Source organism: Tetrahymena thermophila, assembly GCF_000189635.1.
Source record: "Tetrahymena thermophila SB210 genomic scaffold scf_8254401, whole genome shotgun sequence".
NCBI lineage: Eukaryota > Ciliophora > Oligohymenophorea > Hymenostomatida > Tetrahymenidae > Tetrahymena > Tetrahymena thermophila.
The window spans coordinates 57522-76647 of NW_002476184.1; the positions used below are offsets into that span (position 1 = coordinate 57522).

Sequence of the window (19126 nt, forward strand, 5' to 3'; positions counted from 1 at the left end):
CATTTAAGATTTAACATAATTAAAACTCTTTTTATTTGTAATTTTTATAAAAGCTTTCATCAAAGATAAAAATAATTAGTTTAAAAGAACATGCTTAATTATAGCTTTTCTAATTATTAAAAGAAGATAGTTTAATATAAATTCTCTTCTTTTTTTAAAATACCTGCTAGAATATATTCTAAAATGTTTCTATTGTTTTTCTGATGTATAAAAAAAATATTTTTCTTAATTATTAAAACAATTGTTTTCAAATAAGAGAAAATTTATTTATTTTCTTTATGTAATTTTACTAATTTATGAGTTTTTTGTTTTTTTATTTATTTATTTATATTAATATACAATAATCAAAACATTATTTACTTCTAAGATCATTTTTATAAAAATAAAACAAAATATTTTATAAAATATTAGCTTTAAATTTTTAGTATAAAATATTTTTTCATAATATATTTTTAATTCCAAAAATTAATTAAGAATTAGGGAAAATTTATGGAAATTAATTAAAACTTTAAATTCAAAAGAAGAAAATGCTTTTTTAACTTTATTTTGATTAATAATAAATTGGTGAAATTTTCTATTCTTTTGTTTGAATTCAGTAATTTTTTTTATAAAAATATCAAGATATTTTTAACAATTTTAAATTTTTAATATTATATTTACAAAAAAATTTTGTTAGACAATAATATTATGACGCATTTTCACTTATAAAGAAGAATTTTTGATATTAATTTTCAAAAATTTTTTTTATTAAAATAATCAATAATCAAATAAAAAGATTTATATATATTTTGATTAGTTAGAATAACAAAAGAATTAAGAAGTAATTAATGAGTGGAAAGAGATTAGGGAGATTAATAAAAGAATAAACAATGCTTTTTAACTGTGATATACAAACAGGATTTATGAAGCATTTGTATAAGGGTGAACATATTGTTAACACAGCTCGTTAAATGGTTTAAACAGCTGGAGTAATGAATTTACCTATTTTGGTCACTGAATAGAATGTTAAAGTTTTTGGAAGCACAGTGCCTGAATTATCTAATGATTTTCCAAAGAATCTAATTTAATATTATGAAAAATCCTCCTTTTCAATGATCAATGAGTAAACTGAAGCTTTCTTGAAGTCAAACTCTGAAAGAAAGAGCGTCATCCTTTATGGTGCTGAAGCTCATGTCTGCGTTTAATAAACCTGCTTGGACTTATTAGATAGAGGATATGAGGTAAAAACGATTCAATTATAACATAAAAATACAACAATCTAATTAGAATTAGGCATTTTTTTCATAAAAAATATAATTATTCTAAAAAATAGTATGCACTAAAGTTAATTTTAAAAATTTCTCATTTTTTATACCTGGATAGAATTTAGTTATTGATGAATCTTAAAGCACATCATTCATTTTTTAAAAATCAAATACAAATCTTATTTATATGAATAATAAACATAAAATTTTTTAAAATTGTTAACTTAATAACAGCAACAAATATAATTTTACTTTACCTATTGAATGAAATAAAATAACATTTTAAAATGTTTTAGTTTTAATAAAATTTTTAGAAAATATCTATTTATGTTAAATATTTCATAGTTTATTATTGAATTATTTAATTAATTTATTTATTTATTAATTTTATTTTTTGATACCCTTTTTGATAGGTTCATTTATTGACTGATGGAATTACAAGTATTAACTCCTTAGACAGAACAACTGCTTTTGAAAGAATGAGAGATGCAGGTGCTTTCCTTACAACATTTTAGAGCGTAGTTTTTGAATTGATGAAGAGTCATACTAGCCCTGATTTCAAGAAAATGCTCCCTATTATTAAGCTTAAAACTACTGAGGACAGACTTGGTCACCTTTGAACTATTTTTCAAATTAAATTTATCTTATAAAAATGAATAGCGATTACTTTATATTTTATATTTTTAAATAAAAACTAAAATTTCAATTAAATTAAAAATTTAGTTATTAATTACTAAAAAATAATCTCCTTAATCACTTTCTTTACCTTTAAATTATATATTGAGTATTGTAAAATTTTAAAAATTAAAAAAAAATCTTAGAAAATATCTAATAGAGCTTGAATAGTAATGTTTTTATGAACTTTATCAGAGATAACAGTAATACAAATATTTGTTTATAAATAAATATTTGATTTATAAAAGAAAAATAAATGAAGACATAAAACAATTATTTCAAAAAATTATGGAATTAATTTAATGAATGAAATTAATTTTTATTTGTGTTTGTTTTTTATCTTTAAAAATTTATAAATTATTTCTTAAAATCAAAACAATTAAAGTTTTAAAAAATCAAAGTTAAAATAAAAGTAAAGCATTAAATTTATGAAGTTAGATAGCCTTTAGGAAGTAGCCAATAAAGATTAATTTGACCAAAACATTAATATTTTTTTTAATACAAAGATTTTGTAATCAGGCTCTTTTGAAGAAGATAATTTATAACTTAATCTAAGGTTATTTCACAAAAAAATTTGTTAAGAATGCTATTAATGTGTTTATTATTATTTTTAAATAGTTAAATAAAGGATCTCAATATAAATAGTTTAGTGAGTAAGCTTTTAGAATTCCTCCACCTGTAAAATCTTACAGTTGATTTGAAGTAAAATTTTAATTGAACATAATATATTATAAAAGTATTTTATTTTCTATTATTAAAAGATGTAATTCCAACTGGATTGATGAGTTAAATATTTTTTTAAATATTTTGCCTTAATTTAATAATTTATTATTTTTAAATATTGATCTTAGGTAAATAAAAATTTAATTATAATAATAATTCAGAATTGAAATTAATTTATTTTAGATTAAATATTATAAAAAATTAGAAAAATACACTATTTATTTTTCATATTTTAATACTTAAAAAACAAACTGTTTACCTTATTCAATAAACTATTTAAAAAAGTAATAATAAAATTAGCTAAAAATTATGCAAAGATTTAGGAGTAACTCTACCTGGATGTAAAAATTTAATATGTCTGAATCTCAATTTAAGGTAAAAATAATTAATTATTTTTTAACTGTGATTTTCTTATTTTATAAAAATTATATTAAATAAAGATTTATCAATAAAAACTAAATTTATTTTAAACACCTCTATTTTATTCTTTTTAAAATATTTATTTAAAATAAAAATAAAAATTTTAATACAAAAGCAACAATAGTATTTGCTGTTAAAGTATCTCTTATTTGGCAGTATCTTTTCCCTAAATTAAATACCTTAAAGAGATATACCTTAATTTATCGTAAAATATAATTTTAAATGTATTTAATATGAGGTTACTTATACTAAAAGGTACAATCTGATAGATGATTAAGGTTTGATTCATTTAGGAAATTCTTTAAGAAAAAGTCGAAGTATCATAATATCAAAAATATTTTTGTGGTAGCCAAACTAAAAATAAACTTATTATTTGTATTTAATTAAATATTTATTTAAAAAAAGGGTTAACGAAAATTCAGCAGACGGATATAAATTGTTTTTAAATTAATTGAAGAAATCTTAAAAGCTTGTTAAATATAAAAATTGAAATCTATATATACAAAATTATTTTTAAAATTTATGGACATATCATTCTTTCTATCAGCCTGCCTATCTATCTATTTGTTGTTTTATTTTGATATGAAAGTTATTTTTAAAAATACTTAAATATAACTGCATTCCTTCCTTCCTTCCTTCCTTCCTTTCTTCCTACCTACCTAACTATATATTTGTTGGTTTTAATAGTTTAAATCTTTTATGTTTTATTTCTAAAAAGCTAAATTTAAAATAAATTTTAGATGAAAATTCTTTTTTATTTATAAAATATCGAATAATTTTATCTGTACACTAATATCAACTACAATCAGGTGAACCTGTCAATACATAAAGTATAGAAAGAAAGGAAACGGAAGCAAATAAAAACGTATAGAATGAAAGTAAATGGAAGCAAATAAAGAATAACTATACTCCTTTAAGGTAAAAGGAAAAATTTACTTATAAATAATATATTTATTGTATACATTCCTATTAAAGATATGGATAAAATATAGAATGTAAATTATAAGAAATTATCTTTGATATATATTAGTAATTTTTGCAAGAAAAATTAAAATAAGTATATACATAAACCTAATTAATTATGATAATAAAAATGCAAAGAAAACTCTTAAGAAAATTAATTAAATAAAGATATGATAATTTTGATTGAATTCATTACCAATGAATCTAAATTATATTTAAAATATTTAAATTTTTTTTGATTTAATAAAAATAAATTAATTTTTAAAATGTTTTTTCTATCAAAATTTGCTTTCAGTTTCAAATTCCAAAAGCAATATATTTGATAGTGATTATAGATTTATTTTCTAGTTATTTTTATCTAATAAATTTCAAATATATCGATATTTAATTTTACATTATGTATTAATTATTAAAAAAATAGAAATTAAATTTTTTTTTTATAAGCTCTGTAAAATTTTCAAAATTATCTTAAATGTTTGAAATTTTTTTGACTCTTTCGCTTGCTGCAACTATGTCAGTTACTAATTTAACTTGTTAGATAAATTAAAAATTTTTGTATCGAATATCGCCTTAAAATTTTTATAAGGCAATATCTAAAATAAAGGTAAGTGAATAAATTAAATTCAGTTAAATTAATAATTGTATTATTATCGATTAAGTTTTCGATAAAAAATTTAAAAAGATTTTTATTTAAACAAAAAGAATAGAATTTTTTTTTTTTTTTTTGAAATTAAAAAAATAATACAAATATAAAGTAGTAATATAAATTGCTATTGACAAGATTTATATTCTTTATTATTTTATTATAAAGTTAATCAGTTTATAAAGAATGAGTTGTCATTTTAGAAAATGACTATCACTTCTTCTTCTTGTCAGCCTTCTTGTTAGCTTCTTTACCATCAGCATGTTGCTCTTACTTGGGAGCTTCATCCTTGGTCTTAGCTTGTTCTTGTTTCTTTCCTTGATCTTTCTTTCCACCCATTTTAGTTTTTAGCAGTTGTTTTTTTATTAAGTTTATTTATTTTTTTTTTTATTTTAATTTAATTATTATCTATAAATTTAGTAAATTTGTTGAGTCAATTTAAAGTAAGGAGGCCTATGTTAAATGTAATGATATTTACTCTAAGATAAGATGATTATAAAATTTAGAATAGAGGAAATTTCAAAACACACTAGAGATTTCTTATTATTGACGTATTTAATCAATTATTCATCCAACCAAATAAAATTTTTCTAATTTATAATTTCTTTTTTACTTGATGGATTGATTAATAACCCGTGTTATTATAAAATTATCTGTTTATCTCTGATGTGATTTTTTCTTTCCTTTATCGTACTCAATCCCTTTTTCATTTAAATTATATATAGTAGAGTAAAATTACTTCAAATTTATTTATTCATGTTTACATTTGATGCTCTTTATTTAAAGATAAGCTATTACACAAGCTAATTTCTTGGATGAAATAAGTATATATAAATCCAAATCTTTTCCATTAGAATTTTCAATAGGTCCCCTCAAATATTCAAATGTAGTAAGCTTGTTAAAAATTTAAGAAATGCTTAACTTTAAAAGTATATTTCATGCAATTATGGCGTTTATTCAATTAACACACCAATTCTCTGCAGATCTGCTATCTACTGTAGTTTTGAGCAGAAATTTTACTAACTACTTTAAGATTTTAGGAATATGATGAAAATTCTAGTTATAACATTTAAAAAACATAAAGGTTAAGGAAAATATTCGATGGGAGATAAAGAAAAATTGAGGAAAAACAAGAGAAAAAAATTGAATTATAATAAATTTTTATAAAAATTCCTTCTGTGATCAGAGAGATAGAAAAAAATTATTATAATAAAGTATTAAATTTTGTTCGTATTATCGTCGGGGGAAAAGGTCATTAATTATGAAATAATGAACCAAAATCTGATAAATTTTGAATATTTTTTATTAACAGTGCTTATAATATTAATTTTTTTCTAAATCTTTCAAGAAATTTTATATTTTAGACTGAATATTAGTAAAATCAAGTAGCTATATAAGTTGGTTCTACTTTTTTTCACTATAGAATTACTATTTTGTGTTAGCCATTTTTTTAAGTTATAATATATGCAGTAAAAGTTTTTGATACGAAACAAAATAATGTTTTCAGTTCACAATTACAGTGAAAAAAGGTTGTAGAGGTAAAAAAATTTTGAACTGAATTGGAAATAAATAGATTTAAAATATAAAAATTTAATTTTATGTTGAAAACTTCCTTTTGCTTAAATTCTATTGAAAACCCATCCAAGGCACATAAAAAATAGCTAACAATATTAATCACAAACAACATTGTATATTTACATCTTTTTATAAAAAATATTGTCCCTATAAACTAAATGCAATGTCGCTCAATCTTTGTATAAGCTTTATCTTTTTAAGCAAGCATGTTAAAGTTAGAAAAAACTTTAATTTATTCTTCTTTTTTAAAAAGCAAGGTTAGCAGAAACTATATGTTACTTTAAATGAATGACGTTTAAATATAAGCTTTTTTAAATTCATAGCATGTATTAAAAATAACAGCAATAACCATGGAAGAATTGTTCATTCTAGTGCATTTTATATCACAAAATAAAATGAATTAAATAAGCAGTTATATTAAGGAACAAATATTATTTATTTTTCTTTAATCGCTCAATTTTTTCGAAGAAATAACAACGTATTATTAATAGGCAGATTTTTGAATGTAAAAAAAGCTTTAAAATTCTACCATTAAAAATAATAAATAAATAGTAGTTAATGGTTTAAAAAAAAATAAAATCTATTTCACAACATCCATTTAAAATAATTATTGTGTTTTTTTTCCATAGTATTTTGCAATTAGCATAAAGCCTATTTATCAAAATAAATGAATTGTAGACACATTTCATTTCATTTTATTTAAAAAAAACTTGTATTTTTTTATATTCAAAAAAATAACTAAATAGTAAAGAAAATCAACAAGTTTAGTAAATTATTTTTTGAGCTTCAATAAAAAATGTTGAAAATGAATTACGGATTTTAATAAATAATAGGATTTTTCCATTTTATACTTCATGTTTAATATTCAAAATGACCATTTTCTACTTTTACCTATTCGTTTCTTTGATTAAATATTGAATTTTTTATAAATAATGATTGAATAATATGTTTTTTATCAAACAATGATCATACTCAGGAGGTGAAAAGTAGAAATAGAATGATTTATCAATAAAATTAAAATTTGTTTTTAAAATCAATATAATCTATTACTAAATTAAAATCACATATCTTTTAAATAATGTTTGAATTGTTTTAGTTTCACATTTTTCATAAAGACTTATTTATAATATATTTATTTTTCTAGATTGATAACCATAGAAATTTTTACACGTAAATTTTAAGATTCTGAAATTATAATAGATTCTTATTTATAAAAATTAACTTTTAATCTGATTGTTTCATCTTTTTAAAAGGTTAATAACACAAAATTAAAATATTTTAATGCAGATTCTGCCAAAAAATTTAAAAATATGCTTTTTATAAAGTTTTCAGAGACCTTCTACATAAGAATTTCTACTAATTTTAAGAATAGAAAAGAAAAAAGTTAATTAATTAATAAGATTAGATAGGCATTCACTTATCAAAAAAAATTCTGAGTATTTATATAAGAATTGAATTGAATACATAGATATTAACATTAATACATCATTTTAGACCTAAAAAAAGTAAAAAATTAGTAAAAAAGTGGAGAAATGGTGGAGAATTAGTAGATAATCTGATTATTTATCATATTCAAAAGTTAAGTAGAAATAGCTTAAATTGAAAAATAAAATTAAATATTGACATGTTTTAAAGTACATCATATTTTGTGCTATTTCAAAAAAAATAGCTACTTTGTTAATGACATAATACAATCAGAAATTTAAAATAAAATGAACATTTAATATTTACATCGAAATAATTCTATTTGACTGAAATATTTTTTTCCCATTTTTGTTATCATAATAAAAACTATTTTTTTTTAATTTAAAAAATTAAAATAATAAGTAGCTAAGAAAGATAAGAGTAGATTAAACATAATATTATTAAATATAATTTAATTTATTTTTTCCTCTTTTCTACTTGCATAATGATTTTTATTATAGCCTTGTATTCGAATGGCCAACAACAAAATATGCATTCAAAAATTAATCAAAAATGATAAAAGTTTCAGTTGAAAAGAGTATAATATTCGATTGGAAGGAAAAAATAATAATTGATTATAAATCTTATGATGTCACTTAATTCAAAGATTATTATAATAAAATTTTATTGACTGATATTCTTTGCACTTTCTTTTTATAAAAACTAACTTTAATTTCACTATCAACCAAGCTCTTTTTATTCATTCAAAACGTTAAAAATGTGAAATAAACTTCATTTTCTTTCATTCAAAAATTTTTAATTTTAATGCTAATGCTGTAGCTATCATCTCATCATAAGCATTTAATATACAATTTTATTGTAGCTTTAGTAGTGACCATTCATGGTACATTTTATATTAGTATTCTCCTGATTGATTTACAGCCTTTATTTTACTTCGATATCCCTCTTTTATATTAAAAGAAACGTGAATTCACACATAAATTTTATTTATAATGCGTATTCTTATCAAACAAATAATTCTACTCAAAATTTACAGTAAAATGAAATTATATTGAGCATATACATAGAGTTTAGGAGCAACAAAAATGTTTAGAAAAACAATTATTAAGCAGCCAGATCAAATATTGTAGATATAAACATCTGTTTTGAGATGCATATGATAATCTTAATAAAAGCCACTTTTAAAAGGCCTCTAATATTTTATATTGCTATATTTACTTTCAAAGAAATTTCTGGTTTTTTTCATTTAATTATATGTTGCCATCTTCTATGCCTATTTAGGCCAAAAATTCACTCTGCATTTATTCATTTTAATAAAAATATTTTAATTTTCCAAGTTTATAGCGTTCGTAGTCTTGAAAATTTGTTTCATTTTTAAGTTTACCATTTCAAAATGCTCATAAATATAAAAAAATAGTCTATCTATAACACACATATAAATAAATAAACAATAAAAACATATGTACATATAAATAAAACAAACAAATCTTTAATCTTAATTAATAAAAATGTGAATAATCAGAAGTCTTTCTTAGCCAAGCTTGATATGATCCTTAATTAATCTAGCTAGCGTGTGTGAGTATAATAAATTTCAATTTATTCGATGGAAATATAAATTAATTTGATGTATCTGATCAATCAATTGATAGATAGATTGATTGCTCTCCCTTTATTTGAAAAGTATTGAAAGGTCAGTAGAAACAGACAGACACAGCAATCAATAAACATAAATTAATTGCAAAATAAATTCAAAAGAATAAAACTTAGATAAATAAAAGAAGAAAACACAAATGTTCAACTTTTTAAAACAATTCAACAAGAACCAACTCACTCAATTCACCAGATACGCCATGAGCTCTGGTAAGGGTAAAGGAGCCAAGCCTGCTGGTGAAAAGCCTGCCGCTGAAAAGCCTGCTGCAGCAGCTGATAAAAAGCCTGCTGGTGAAAAGCCCAAGAAGAAGTGATCAATCTGAGTAATAATGAATTCTCTTGTGAGTAAAAGTTATTCAATAAAAGAATCTCTAACTTATTTGAAAGCTTCTTGTTTATAGCATTACTAGCCATTTACTTTTATATTAGTTAATTATTTTTTGTTATGATATGTATATTTCTATTATATGTATTATTCAGGCTTTTTCAATCCAAAAAAAAACCTTTCTAAATTCCTGACTTCTTCATATCATTCTTCTTTTTATTTATTAATATTCTTATTTTATTTAATGATCCATAATTTAATAGACGTTTCTATTCATTCACAACAATTAAATAAACCATTCTTCAATAATTTTCTTTGAAATATTCAAACCAATTCTTTCATAATTCAATTTTATCAAATCGAATGAGTAGAAATTTCTTTCTAATTTCGATATTTCTATTTTAAATAAAATTTATCCCTTGAAGCTTATTTTGAAATAAAATGTTTAAAGGATCTAATTTTTTATACCTTAAAAACATGTGAAATTATTAAATAAAATAAATTTATTTTTAAAAAATTAAAACTTGATAAATTTTAAAATAAATAATTGCTGTATAATAAAAAAGGTATTGATAAAATTTTATCTTATTATTTAAAAGTATTTTATTAGTGATAAAAAGTTTTATAACGAAAGACTTTATTAAATACAAATTTAATTATCTAGATGTAAATAAATTTAATAAAATATTGTAAAAAAAGAATTATTAAATTTTTTCCCTACTTTTTTAAAATAATTAAAATTTTATAATTTAAAATTAATTTTAACTTTATTTTAAAAAATAAATTCATTAATTTGAATTGAATTAAAAATTTTTTTATGTTAGAAAATATGCAAAAATATGATTTTTGTTTTAAAGATAATATTTAGCTACAATGATTTATATAGTATTGAAATATATGTAGTCATATTTTTGAAAAATAAATTTAAGACTAATGTGAAATAATAAATTAATTAATATCCAAACGATCATTTTTAAAAAACAAAAATGAATTCTTAATTTTATACAATTATTTTAAGTAGATTTTAAAGTTTTATAATTTATTTTTTTAATTAAAATTTAAAAAATTTTTAATTATTTATTATTTTTAGACCAATTAAATATGTTTTAAATCCAAAAGGTCAAATTAAGAAAATATTTTCAAAAATGCTACTTTGCTAATTTCAAAAGTGATTTTTTTGAAATTGATGATTATTTTTATGGTTAAAATTAATTAAAAACTTAATTGCAATCTTATTCAGAAATTCCATTTCTATCTACAAAATCTTATTCAAAATCTTCTCTTTTTCTTACATTTCTAGTTGTAGGTTATTATATATCAGAATTGCTCTTACTATATGAAAGTTCTTTATTAGATTCTTGTTTAGAGCTGAAGTTTTAATCTAAATAGCTAAATAATTCATCATCACTATCATAATCACATTTAGGTTCTTCTTGTTTGTTTGAAATTATTTTTTGAACATTACTTTCAAGCTTATTAGAATAAAATTATTCTAAGTCTTCTGAGCTAGAAACATATTCAACATCTCCATTGTCAAAAATAATTTTTTTAATACCTTTTTGGTAGTTTTCAGCCCTTAAAAACTATTTCTATTTCTATGTCAAATTAACTGATGGGTTTTTTTATTTAGACTAAGAATTATAAAGATCAATACTATTAGTTTTAATATCCTGCTTTATACTATTAAAATAATCTTCATCATCATAAAAAAATTCATCAGATTGATATTTATTTATGCTATCAACTTTATTTGTACTGATTTATTCATCAGTTTTTGGTATAATTTTATTATCTTTTGGAGTTTATTTATTAATTTTATTTGCTTGTTATTCCTTTTCAACATTATTTTTTGTTTCGCTTTTTTTCTAAAAGATATTGCTTTACTTTTTACTACTAGAAGAGAATAAAAATTCATTAAAAGTTTCCAAGTCTTAGGGATTTTAATTATTTTTCATAGTATTAAGATTATTATTTTATAATTTTTATATATTATTATTAATACTGTTTGTGCTTAGATTTTATTAAGCTTTTTTTTCAGTAGAGTTTAATTTATCAACCGATAATGTAATTTATTCAATACTTAAATTTTAGTTATCATCATAGATATAATCATCTATTTATTCATGATTTATATTTGAATCTTCAATGCTGCTGATAAGTATATTATATTTATTATCATTACATTGTATCTTACTTTCTTTTTAAGGGATAACATTTTTTTGTATTTTACATTCTTCACTTATTTTAATCTAATATTCATTAATTACAGCTTCGTCATCTTCTATTTAGATTTTTTCATTTATCTCAGCTAAAATAGGAATTTATTTATCATTTTATTCTTTTTGAATACTGGTTTTTTCACTCATTTGATTAAATTTTTCATTATTTTAATTATTATCACTAATAACTGAGTTTTTTTCTATATTATTTTATTTTTCTTTTAAACTTTTTGCTGACTAAGCGGCGATCATTTTAAGAATAAAAAGTTCTTCTTCCTCGTCATCATCACTATTTTCTGATTCAGATTATTAGTTATTATTCACTTAAATATTAAGAGGTTTTAAAACTTATTCAACTTAATTTTAATTGACAGTTGACTCAGCATTGCTAATTTACTCAGAAATCTAAGAACTTTAAATTTTTCTATTTTCTTTTTCTTGTATCAATTATTGTAAAAATTAAGCTTGAGTCATTTATCTTTATTAGGTCATTTATGTCCCATTTGCAGAATCTTCAATATCTTCTTCTATATATTAATTATTATCATCACCCATAATTTAATTTTCATTTTCTGCTTTTTATACTTCGTCTATCTTAAGAGCCTTAGATTCACCGTCAAGAATATTACTTACAATTGCTATTTTTTATTCTATTTTTTTGTAAAGCAAGTCATCAAGTGTTTTTTCTCCAAGAATATAATGACATAGCACACTGTTTTCTTAACCAATTCTGTGGGCTCTGTCTTCTGCTTACTGCATAATTGCAGGTGTCCAATTCATCTAAAATAATTTTATTAAATGAATATTATTTTTTAATAATGAAGTTTTTACTTCTGCAAAAACAATGTTAGAGGAAGCTGTTAATGTCAGACCAGTACTTGCAGCTAACAAAGATAGAATAGCAACTTTTACTTATGGGTCTGTTTAAAATTATTGAACCCTTTCGTGCCTCTCTTTAGGAGCAACTTTACCATCAATCCTAATAAATTTTAGTTATAATTCATTCTAAACAAAATTTTCAAGCTAGTTTAACATTTCATTATGATGAGCAAATACAATAATCTATTTTTTTAAATAAGAACAATAATTTATTTAATAGAAAAACGGAAAAATTCTAAATTATAAGTTAAAGTTTATAGAAAAATTTTGAATACTGATTAGTTTTTATAAAACTTTAACGAAATTTTTTTATAAACTTTTTAATTTTTTAATAAAAAAAATAAGTATTTAAAAGTTGGTGCTGAATAAAAACTGATAAAATAATTAAAGAAGTTATTTACTTTTATATCATTTTCCAATAAATCTTTAATATAGTTTTTTAATTCATGTAACTTGGCTTATCCACTTAATTAGTAGCAAAGTGAAAGAGCAGAAAACATTGATGAAGAGCCATTTTATTCTTCATTGCTTGACTCATTTTATTTTTGAGCTTACTCAAACAGTTATTCTAAAGAGCTTTTGTTTGTTTGATTAAGAATTGCTTATATTTCTGATAAAATTTTTGGGTCAACGTTAACATGAACTTTTTTTCTTCTCTTTGAAGGCAATTACGAGAGCACATCTTATTTCAATCTCCTAATCATAATCGTTTTCTTTAAAATATAGAATAATTCTTTTTCATTAGTGGAACCAGTGTAATCTATTCCTCCTCCAAATCTAGCTGGTTTGGGATCACAATATCTATCTCCAAAACTTTTGAAAGTCTTAAATATATCAGGGCGAATAATAGAAAGAAGAGTAAACATTTCTTTTGGTCTAGCAAATGCAGGAGTACCAGTCAAAAGAATAACATGTTTTATTTTTTAAAGAATTGGTAATAAACTATTCGTCCTTTTAGCTTAAGCGTTCTTTAAGTAATGAGCTTCATCTGCAATTACAATATTAGTTTTAAATCTTTTTATTTTTTCTTCAACTTTTGGAGCCAGATCATATGAGACAATTAAAACCCTAGTCATTATATATATTTCTTCTGCTTATTTTGACAATATCTGAACCTGCATTTCTTTAAGAGGAGGATACGCCCATTTTACAATTTCTTCTTTCCAATTATATTTCTAATTTTAATTTAAAAGTTTTCAGTTTAAAAACCGTAAAAAATTATTTTTAATAAAGTTGCTATTCGCTTAGGTGTATTGCTAAAGAAATAAAAATTTAACTCTATATATTTATGCATTTCTTAATCATTTCTCGATTGTATTTTATTCTTTTAACAGTTATAAAATCAAAGCTTATTTATTTATTGTTATTTCTAAGATTTTTAGTTAAAATTTAAAGATAACTATTGAATTTTTAAAAATAAATATTCAAAGTAAACTTGTTATTTAATTAATTCCATTTATCGTTTTAAGTTATTTAACTTGTATAAATTTTTTAATTAGATCCTTAAAAACTAAAACTAATCAAATTTCAACATAATAAAGTAAATTATTTGATTTGTTTTACTAAATATTTGTATTTAAAAAGAAATTAGAATTTTTAAAAACTCAATAAAAGTGTTTTTTTATTTTTGAAATTATCAAATTTAAATCTTCTTTATAAAATGAAAGGAAATTATTTTTATATTAAATAACTAAAACTATTTTACTTGTTTCAAATCAATTTAATAATAAATTTTTGAAGTAAAATAAAATATTATTTACTAAAGAAGATGGACATATAATAAGTAGCGGCCATGCAGATTTATAACAGCTTGCTAAACAGATAGCCTGAATTGTTTTACCAACACCCTATTTTTATAGTATTAAATATTTTTTTATTTTAATTAAAATTTTATTCACCATTTCATCAGCTATGAGAACTCTACCGTTATTTTTTAACCCAAATTACACACCTTGCTTTTGAAAATTATACAGATTGGTAACTGTTTTTTGTGGTAGCTCATTTTCTATTTTTTTCTTAAATATATTTTTACAATAGCTAATTGCCTAATTAAAATTTTTTTGCTTAATTATACATTTATGTCTTCTGGATTATATAGTATTTCATATTATTTTTTATCTGTTTGGAATGTCAATTTTTCATTTATTGACTTTATTGCACTATTTACAAAATCTGGTATTCCTTAAATTTCAACACCTGTCTTTTCTATCTTTTATATTAGTTAAATTGCATATTAAAATTGTTTGTATTTGTATTTTGTCATTTTATTTTTCATAATTTTTAGAAGTAAATATCAAGAATTACATTTTATTTTATAAGATTATATTATGAATATTAACATCTCCATCCCTTTCTGTCATTATCCCAAGAACCTCCTAATTTCTGCATTTAAAATGAAAATTTGATGTTAGGATTGCTGAAAATAATTATTGAATACTTTTATGATATCTTTTCTCTATTCTGTAAAGCTTGTATACGAACCAGAGATAAGTATTGTATTATCTTAAACAAGCTGAATAGTTATTTGTTTTTTCTAGTTGTTTTAAATAAAAATAAGAATATTTTTCATACTATAATATTTGTTTTACATCAACATTATTATTGTTATTATTATAGTTATAATTGCTACTATTTTATCGATTGAAATTCCCATAGCCACCTTTCTAGAATTCTTTTTATAATTTTATTTAAATGTATTTTTATTAGGTAGATTGCTTTAATAAAATGATTTTAATTGCTAGTTAATTAATTACATTAAAAATACATTTTAAAAATGTTAATAATTTGCTTCTTTTCTTGCTAAAACTATTTATTAAATTGCACCAAGTAGACTTTTTAATTATTTTTGTATATAATTTCTAAATAAAGTGAAATTTTAATTAAATCTATTGAAATTAATTAAGTTAGTCTGTTTCTGATATAATCACAATTATAAATGTTTAGCTGGAAATATTTGTTTAATTTTACTTTCGGCGCTAAAAGCCTATATATAATACTAAACAAAATCAATATTTTTATCACCCAGCATATAAAAAGATATTTGGCTAAAAATCATTATTCTAACAGCTTTTTAAATTAATTTTTTACTTAAAATTAAATTTTAATAAAATTATTTCATTTCATTCAAAATTTGTAAAAAATAAACTTATTGATTTTGTTTAAATATATTTGTATTTCACTTAAATAATTTATTTGTTTATTTATTTTATTTTATTCTTAAAGTACTTAAAAAATATTCAAAATTAATCTTTTAAAACCACAAAATTAATTTAAATTCTGAATATTTCTTAAGTATTTATTCCAATTCATTTTTAATTAAATTCATTTTATTCATAATAAATATTTTAATTATAAAAAATCAAAAAAGTTTAACCACATTTATAAAGCGCATTTTATCAGTGAAATTAACCTATTATTAATAAATATTTTATTCTTTAATTTAGTTAGAAAATTAGATTAAAATAAGGTTTAGCTAAAGAAGTAGATTATTTAATAATTTAATTAAAAATATAATCAACATAAAGAATTTTACTAAATATTGTAAGTAATTATTGTAAATTAAAATTCTTTTAATTATTGATTTATTTTCTTTAAATTTTAATTTTTTTATTTTCCATAAAATTTCTACAAAATTATTTTCTTATGGGTCATTGAAAAAAAATGTAAATTTTTAAATATTAAATAACTTGTCAATTAAGGCTAATTTTTTTGTTAATAAATAAATAAAGCTAGATAAAACCAGCAGCTAAAGTTAGAATACCAATACACAATTATTGAAATAAAGCTAGGGTCATTTTTATTCCATAGAGTGTAAAAGGTTAGCTTCGTTAGTCTTATTCAAGTTCATTTTCACAATCAGATATACTACTTAGAAGTTTGTTTAAATAATCGTTTATGTTTTCATCATTAACTTCTTAGTTTTTTAAATTCAAAGCATTTTTTATTTTTAACAAACTTTTTTTAAGCACAAAATTTGTTGGTGTAAAATTTTAATCCTAAAAATAAACATCTTTCATTCTCATTATATCTAAAAACAATACTTTATGGTCTCCAAGAGTTAGTTTGAATTAATCAAAGCACTCATTAAGCATACTACCTAAATATAATATACTCATTAAGATAGAAAAAGTAACAATTAGCTCAAATAAGCAGATTACAGGATAGATATCATCAAGCTTATAAACTTTTAAAATCCAAAGCATCAAAATAATTGATGTTATAAAAATTTATAGAAAATAAATTGTTAAATAAGCTTAAATTCTTAAAATATATTATTTCCCATAATCTAAGCATATTCTTCTTAAAATCGACCAACCTGTTAAATTACATGATAATTCTTGATATTAATATATTTTCTAAATTATTTAAGAATCATTTAATTTCAAAATTAAAAAGCTAAAAAAAATTCTATTAAAGTAAAACTATCAATTTTAATTTTGTTTTAAAATACCTTTCAAAGAATATGGGTTTATGATATCTATTGTAGGTAGGATTTTTTTTTCATTTAAATGGAGCTTTTTTACTTAGAGCATCAATTTACATTAAGTTAGAGTGTAATCTTTAAGTCTCATATCTCGAATATAGAAAAAGAGAAAAACAAATGAAAAGAAATATCCAAAAAAGTTATTAATTGACATAGAAGTTATCTGAACAATTTCCATAGGTTTAAATTCAAAATTTTATCTTTATATATATCTATATACTATTGGAAGCAATGTTCTCATTATAGATAGCACCATAGAGTATAAAATTTATATTTTTCTTCCATTTTCTTTTGTAAAACTACGAATAATATAGCCATAAATAGAATACCCAAAAAAATACTAAGTTTATTGAAGAGGAAAAATACACAAAGGTTAATATTTAGAAGAAGTATAAAAGTGGTGCTTTGCAATATTATCATTTAACTATGCTATCTCCTCCTAAGATTGAGTTGAAGGTTCAACAAAGAAGCTATATTTATTTTAAAAAGAATATTTTAGATAAAAATGAAATACTTTAATTTCTCACAAATCAATACAGACCAGCTCATAAAGTAATTTCAATCGAATTGTTTAAGTCTAAATAAAAATAACTTTTTCAAAAATTCATAACTTGGTCTTAATATATGAGAAATTATAGTATTATTATTTTTACGATATGTAAAACATAGAGGGATCTAATTCACCTCTTTAAAGAGCATTATAAGTTTCTTTATATAAAGTTCTGTCATCTTAGTCTACCCAGCTAGCAAGATAAAAATCTGCAACCAAAAATTCCTATGTCAAGATATAATCTCGATAAAGCTTAATCTTGTCTGGATTGAAAGTAGCATATCTATTTTGTTTATAATATAAGTATCTTGCTTGATTAATTAATTCTTAAAAATGAATTTTACTTGCAAGCAATAACGTAGCATCTTAATACCATAATAATGATAGTAAAAATTATTTCTACTAAATATATATTCTAAGAAGATTAAAGAAAATAAAGAAATATTGTCATGATGTTGAATTTGTAGAAGAGAAATTGAGTATAAAAAGAGGATGTGTTACCCCAAAACATCAAATTTCTAAATAGAATTCTTCTCTTCCAGTATATCAAATTAATAATTGGTCCTACCATAAAATAAAATAGTAAATGATACCAAAATATCTCAAAAAACACTTAATTATCCCAATCAACATGATGATCTCTGAGTCTATAAAAAGTTTCAGGATTGATAAATTTATTTCTTTTTTCTACTTTTTTTTGAGAATCTTCTCCAAAGTACTCATCTTCGAATATATTAGCTGTAGTTGATTGTTTCAATAAAGTTGCCTTTTTATCCTCTAAATCATTTTGGTTCTTTTATTGAGGATCTAATTGTTATTATTCATTTTCTAGCTTTTTAATTTCTTAATTAGATTATTCAAATGTGGCATCATTTTATTTAAAATTTGGCTCAAGGATTAGTCCTTTAAGTTGCTCATTTAATTATTTCCTATCTTATTTTGATATTTATTTCATTTATTCTACATCTTTTATATTCTCTTCAAAGTATAAATTTGATCCTATGTCATCGGAAATTAAAACCATTTCCTTTTCAGCATTTGAATCCTCATCTCCTTAAAGATAATTAATCTATTTTTTTAGATTTTATTTCATAAACCTATTTTCTTTAAGTTTATAAAAATGGTTTTCGCGAATTGTTTTTTGATATAGATTAGTTACCAAAATTACTTTTAGGGCTTTCTAAAATAAAAATTGATTTCTAATGTGTTTAAACACTATCTTATTCCATTAAATTGGTTCAAAATTTGTATATAAAGTAAATTATTTAATTTTTTTTTTTTCAATTAACTGATAGTATTGAATAATTTAATTAAAAGAAAATTAATAAATGTATTTTTCTAGTAATTGATAC

At 20.9% G+C, this 19126-nt stretch overlaps 8 protein-coding genes across 8 annotated transcripts; 5 read left to right on the forward strand and 3 right to left on the reverse strand. All coding sequences in view use genetic code 6, as the record gives it.

Annotated features, from left to right (window-relative positions):
• Positions 1 to 827: 827 nt before the first annotated feature.
• TTHERM_01080470 (isochorismatase hydrolase) lies at positions 828 to 1864 on the forward strand (the record flags this gene model as incomplete). Its single annotated transcript, XM_001030502.3, has 2 exons — positions 828 to 1220; positions 1658 to 1864. The coding sequence occupies 2 exons, from the start codon at positions 828 to 830 to the stop codon at positions 1862 to 1864; spliced, it is 600 nt and encodes a 199-aa protein (XP_001030502.1).
• Positions 1865 to 2221: 357 nt separating this feature from the next.
• Positions 2222 to 3552, forward strand: TTHERM_001080486 (hypothetical protein; the record flags this gene model as incomplete). Its single annotated transcript, XM_012799994.1, has 8 exons — positions 2222 to 2371; positions 2426 to 2475; positions 2538 to 2621; positions 2681 to 2770; positions 2928 to 3017; positions 3178 to 3267; positions 3318 to 3407; positions 3468 to 3552. The coding sequence occupies 8 exons, from the start codon at positions 2222 to 2224 to the stop codon at positions 3550 to 3552; spliced, it is 729 nt and encodes a 242-aa protein (XP_012655448.1).
• A 1310-nt stretch (positions 3553 to 4862) lies between these two features.
• On the reverse strand, positions 4863 to 5528 carry TTHERM_001080487 (hypothetical protein; the record flags this gene model as incomplete). The annotated part of the gene is made up of 2 exons (XM_012799995.1): positions 5433 to 5528; positions 4863 to 5369 (listed from the first exon to the last, which is right to left on the reverse strand). Exons 1-2 carry the CDS (start codon positions 5517 to 5519, stop codon positions 4863 to 4865), a joined length of 594 nt encoding a protein of 197 aa, XP_012655449.1. The 5' UTR covers positions 5520 to 5528.
• A 738-nt stretch (positions 5529 to 6266) lies between these two features.
• On the forward strand, positions 6267 to 6746 carry TTHERM_001080488 (hypothetical protein; the record flags this gene model as incomplete). Its single annotated transcript, XM_012799996.1, has 1 exon — positions 6267 to 6746. The coding sequence occupies one exon, from the start codon at positions 6267 to 6269 to the stop codon at positions 6744 to 6746; it is 480 nt and encodes a 159-aa protein (XP_012655450.1).
• A 2072-nt stretch (positions 6747 to 8818) lies between these two features.
• Positions 8819 to 9247, forward strand: TTHERM_001080489 (transmembrane protein, putative; the record flags this gene model as incomplete). Its single annotated transcript, XM_012799997.1, has 1 exon — positions 8819 to 9247. The coding sequence occupies one exon, from the start codon at positions 8819 to 8821 to the stop codon at positions 9245 to 9247; it is 429 nt and encodes a 142-aa protein (XP_012655451.1).
• A 24-nt stretch (positions 9248 to 9271) lies between these two features.
• TTHERM_01080490 (hypothetical protein) lies at positions 9272 to 9632 on the forward strand (the record flags this gene model as incomplete). Its single annotated transcript, XM_001030504.2, has 2 exons — positions 9272 to 9294; positions 9350 to 9632. 2 exons carry the CDS (start codon positions 9272 to 9274, stop codon positions 9630 to 9632), a joined length of 306 nt encoding a protein of 101 aa, XP_001030504.2.
• A 1150-nt stretch (positions 9633 to 10782) lies between these two features.
• On the reverse strand, positions 10783 to 15714 carry TTHERM_01080500 (helicase carboxy-terminal domain protein; the record flags this gene model as incomplete). The annotated part of the gene is made up of 10 exons (XM_001030505.2): positions 15495 to 15714; positions 15330 to 15412; positions 15179 to 15274; positions 15046 to 15123; positions 14816 to 14950; positions 14640 to 14756; positions 14502 to 14588; positions 13143 to 13916; positions 12694 to 12924; positions 10783 to 12642 (listed from the first exon to the last, which is right to left on the reverse strand). The coding sequence occupies exons 1-10, from the start codon at positions 15505 to 15507 to the stop codon at positions 10783 to 10785; spliced, it is 3474 nt and encodes a 1157-aa protein (XP_001030505.2). The 5' UTR covers positions 15508 to 15714.
• Positions 15715 to 16430: 716 nt separating this feature from the next.
• On the reverse strand, positions 16431 to 19003 carry TTHERM_01080510 (transmembrane protein, putative; the record flags this gene model as incomplete). The annotated part of the gene is made up of 5 exons (XM_001030506.2): positions 16431 to 17056; positions 17192 to 17694; positions 17878 to 18057; positions 18119 to 18878; positions 18934 to 19003. 5 exons carry the CDS (start codon positions 19001 to 19003, stop codon positions 16431 to 16433), a joined length of 2139 nt encoding a protein of 712 aa, XP_001030506.2.
• Positions 19004 to 19126: the final 123 nt, after the last annotated feature.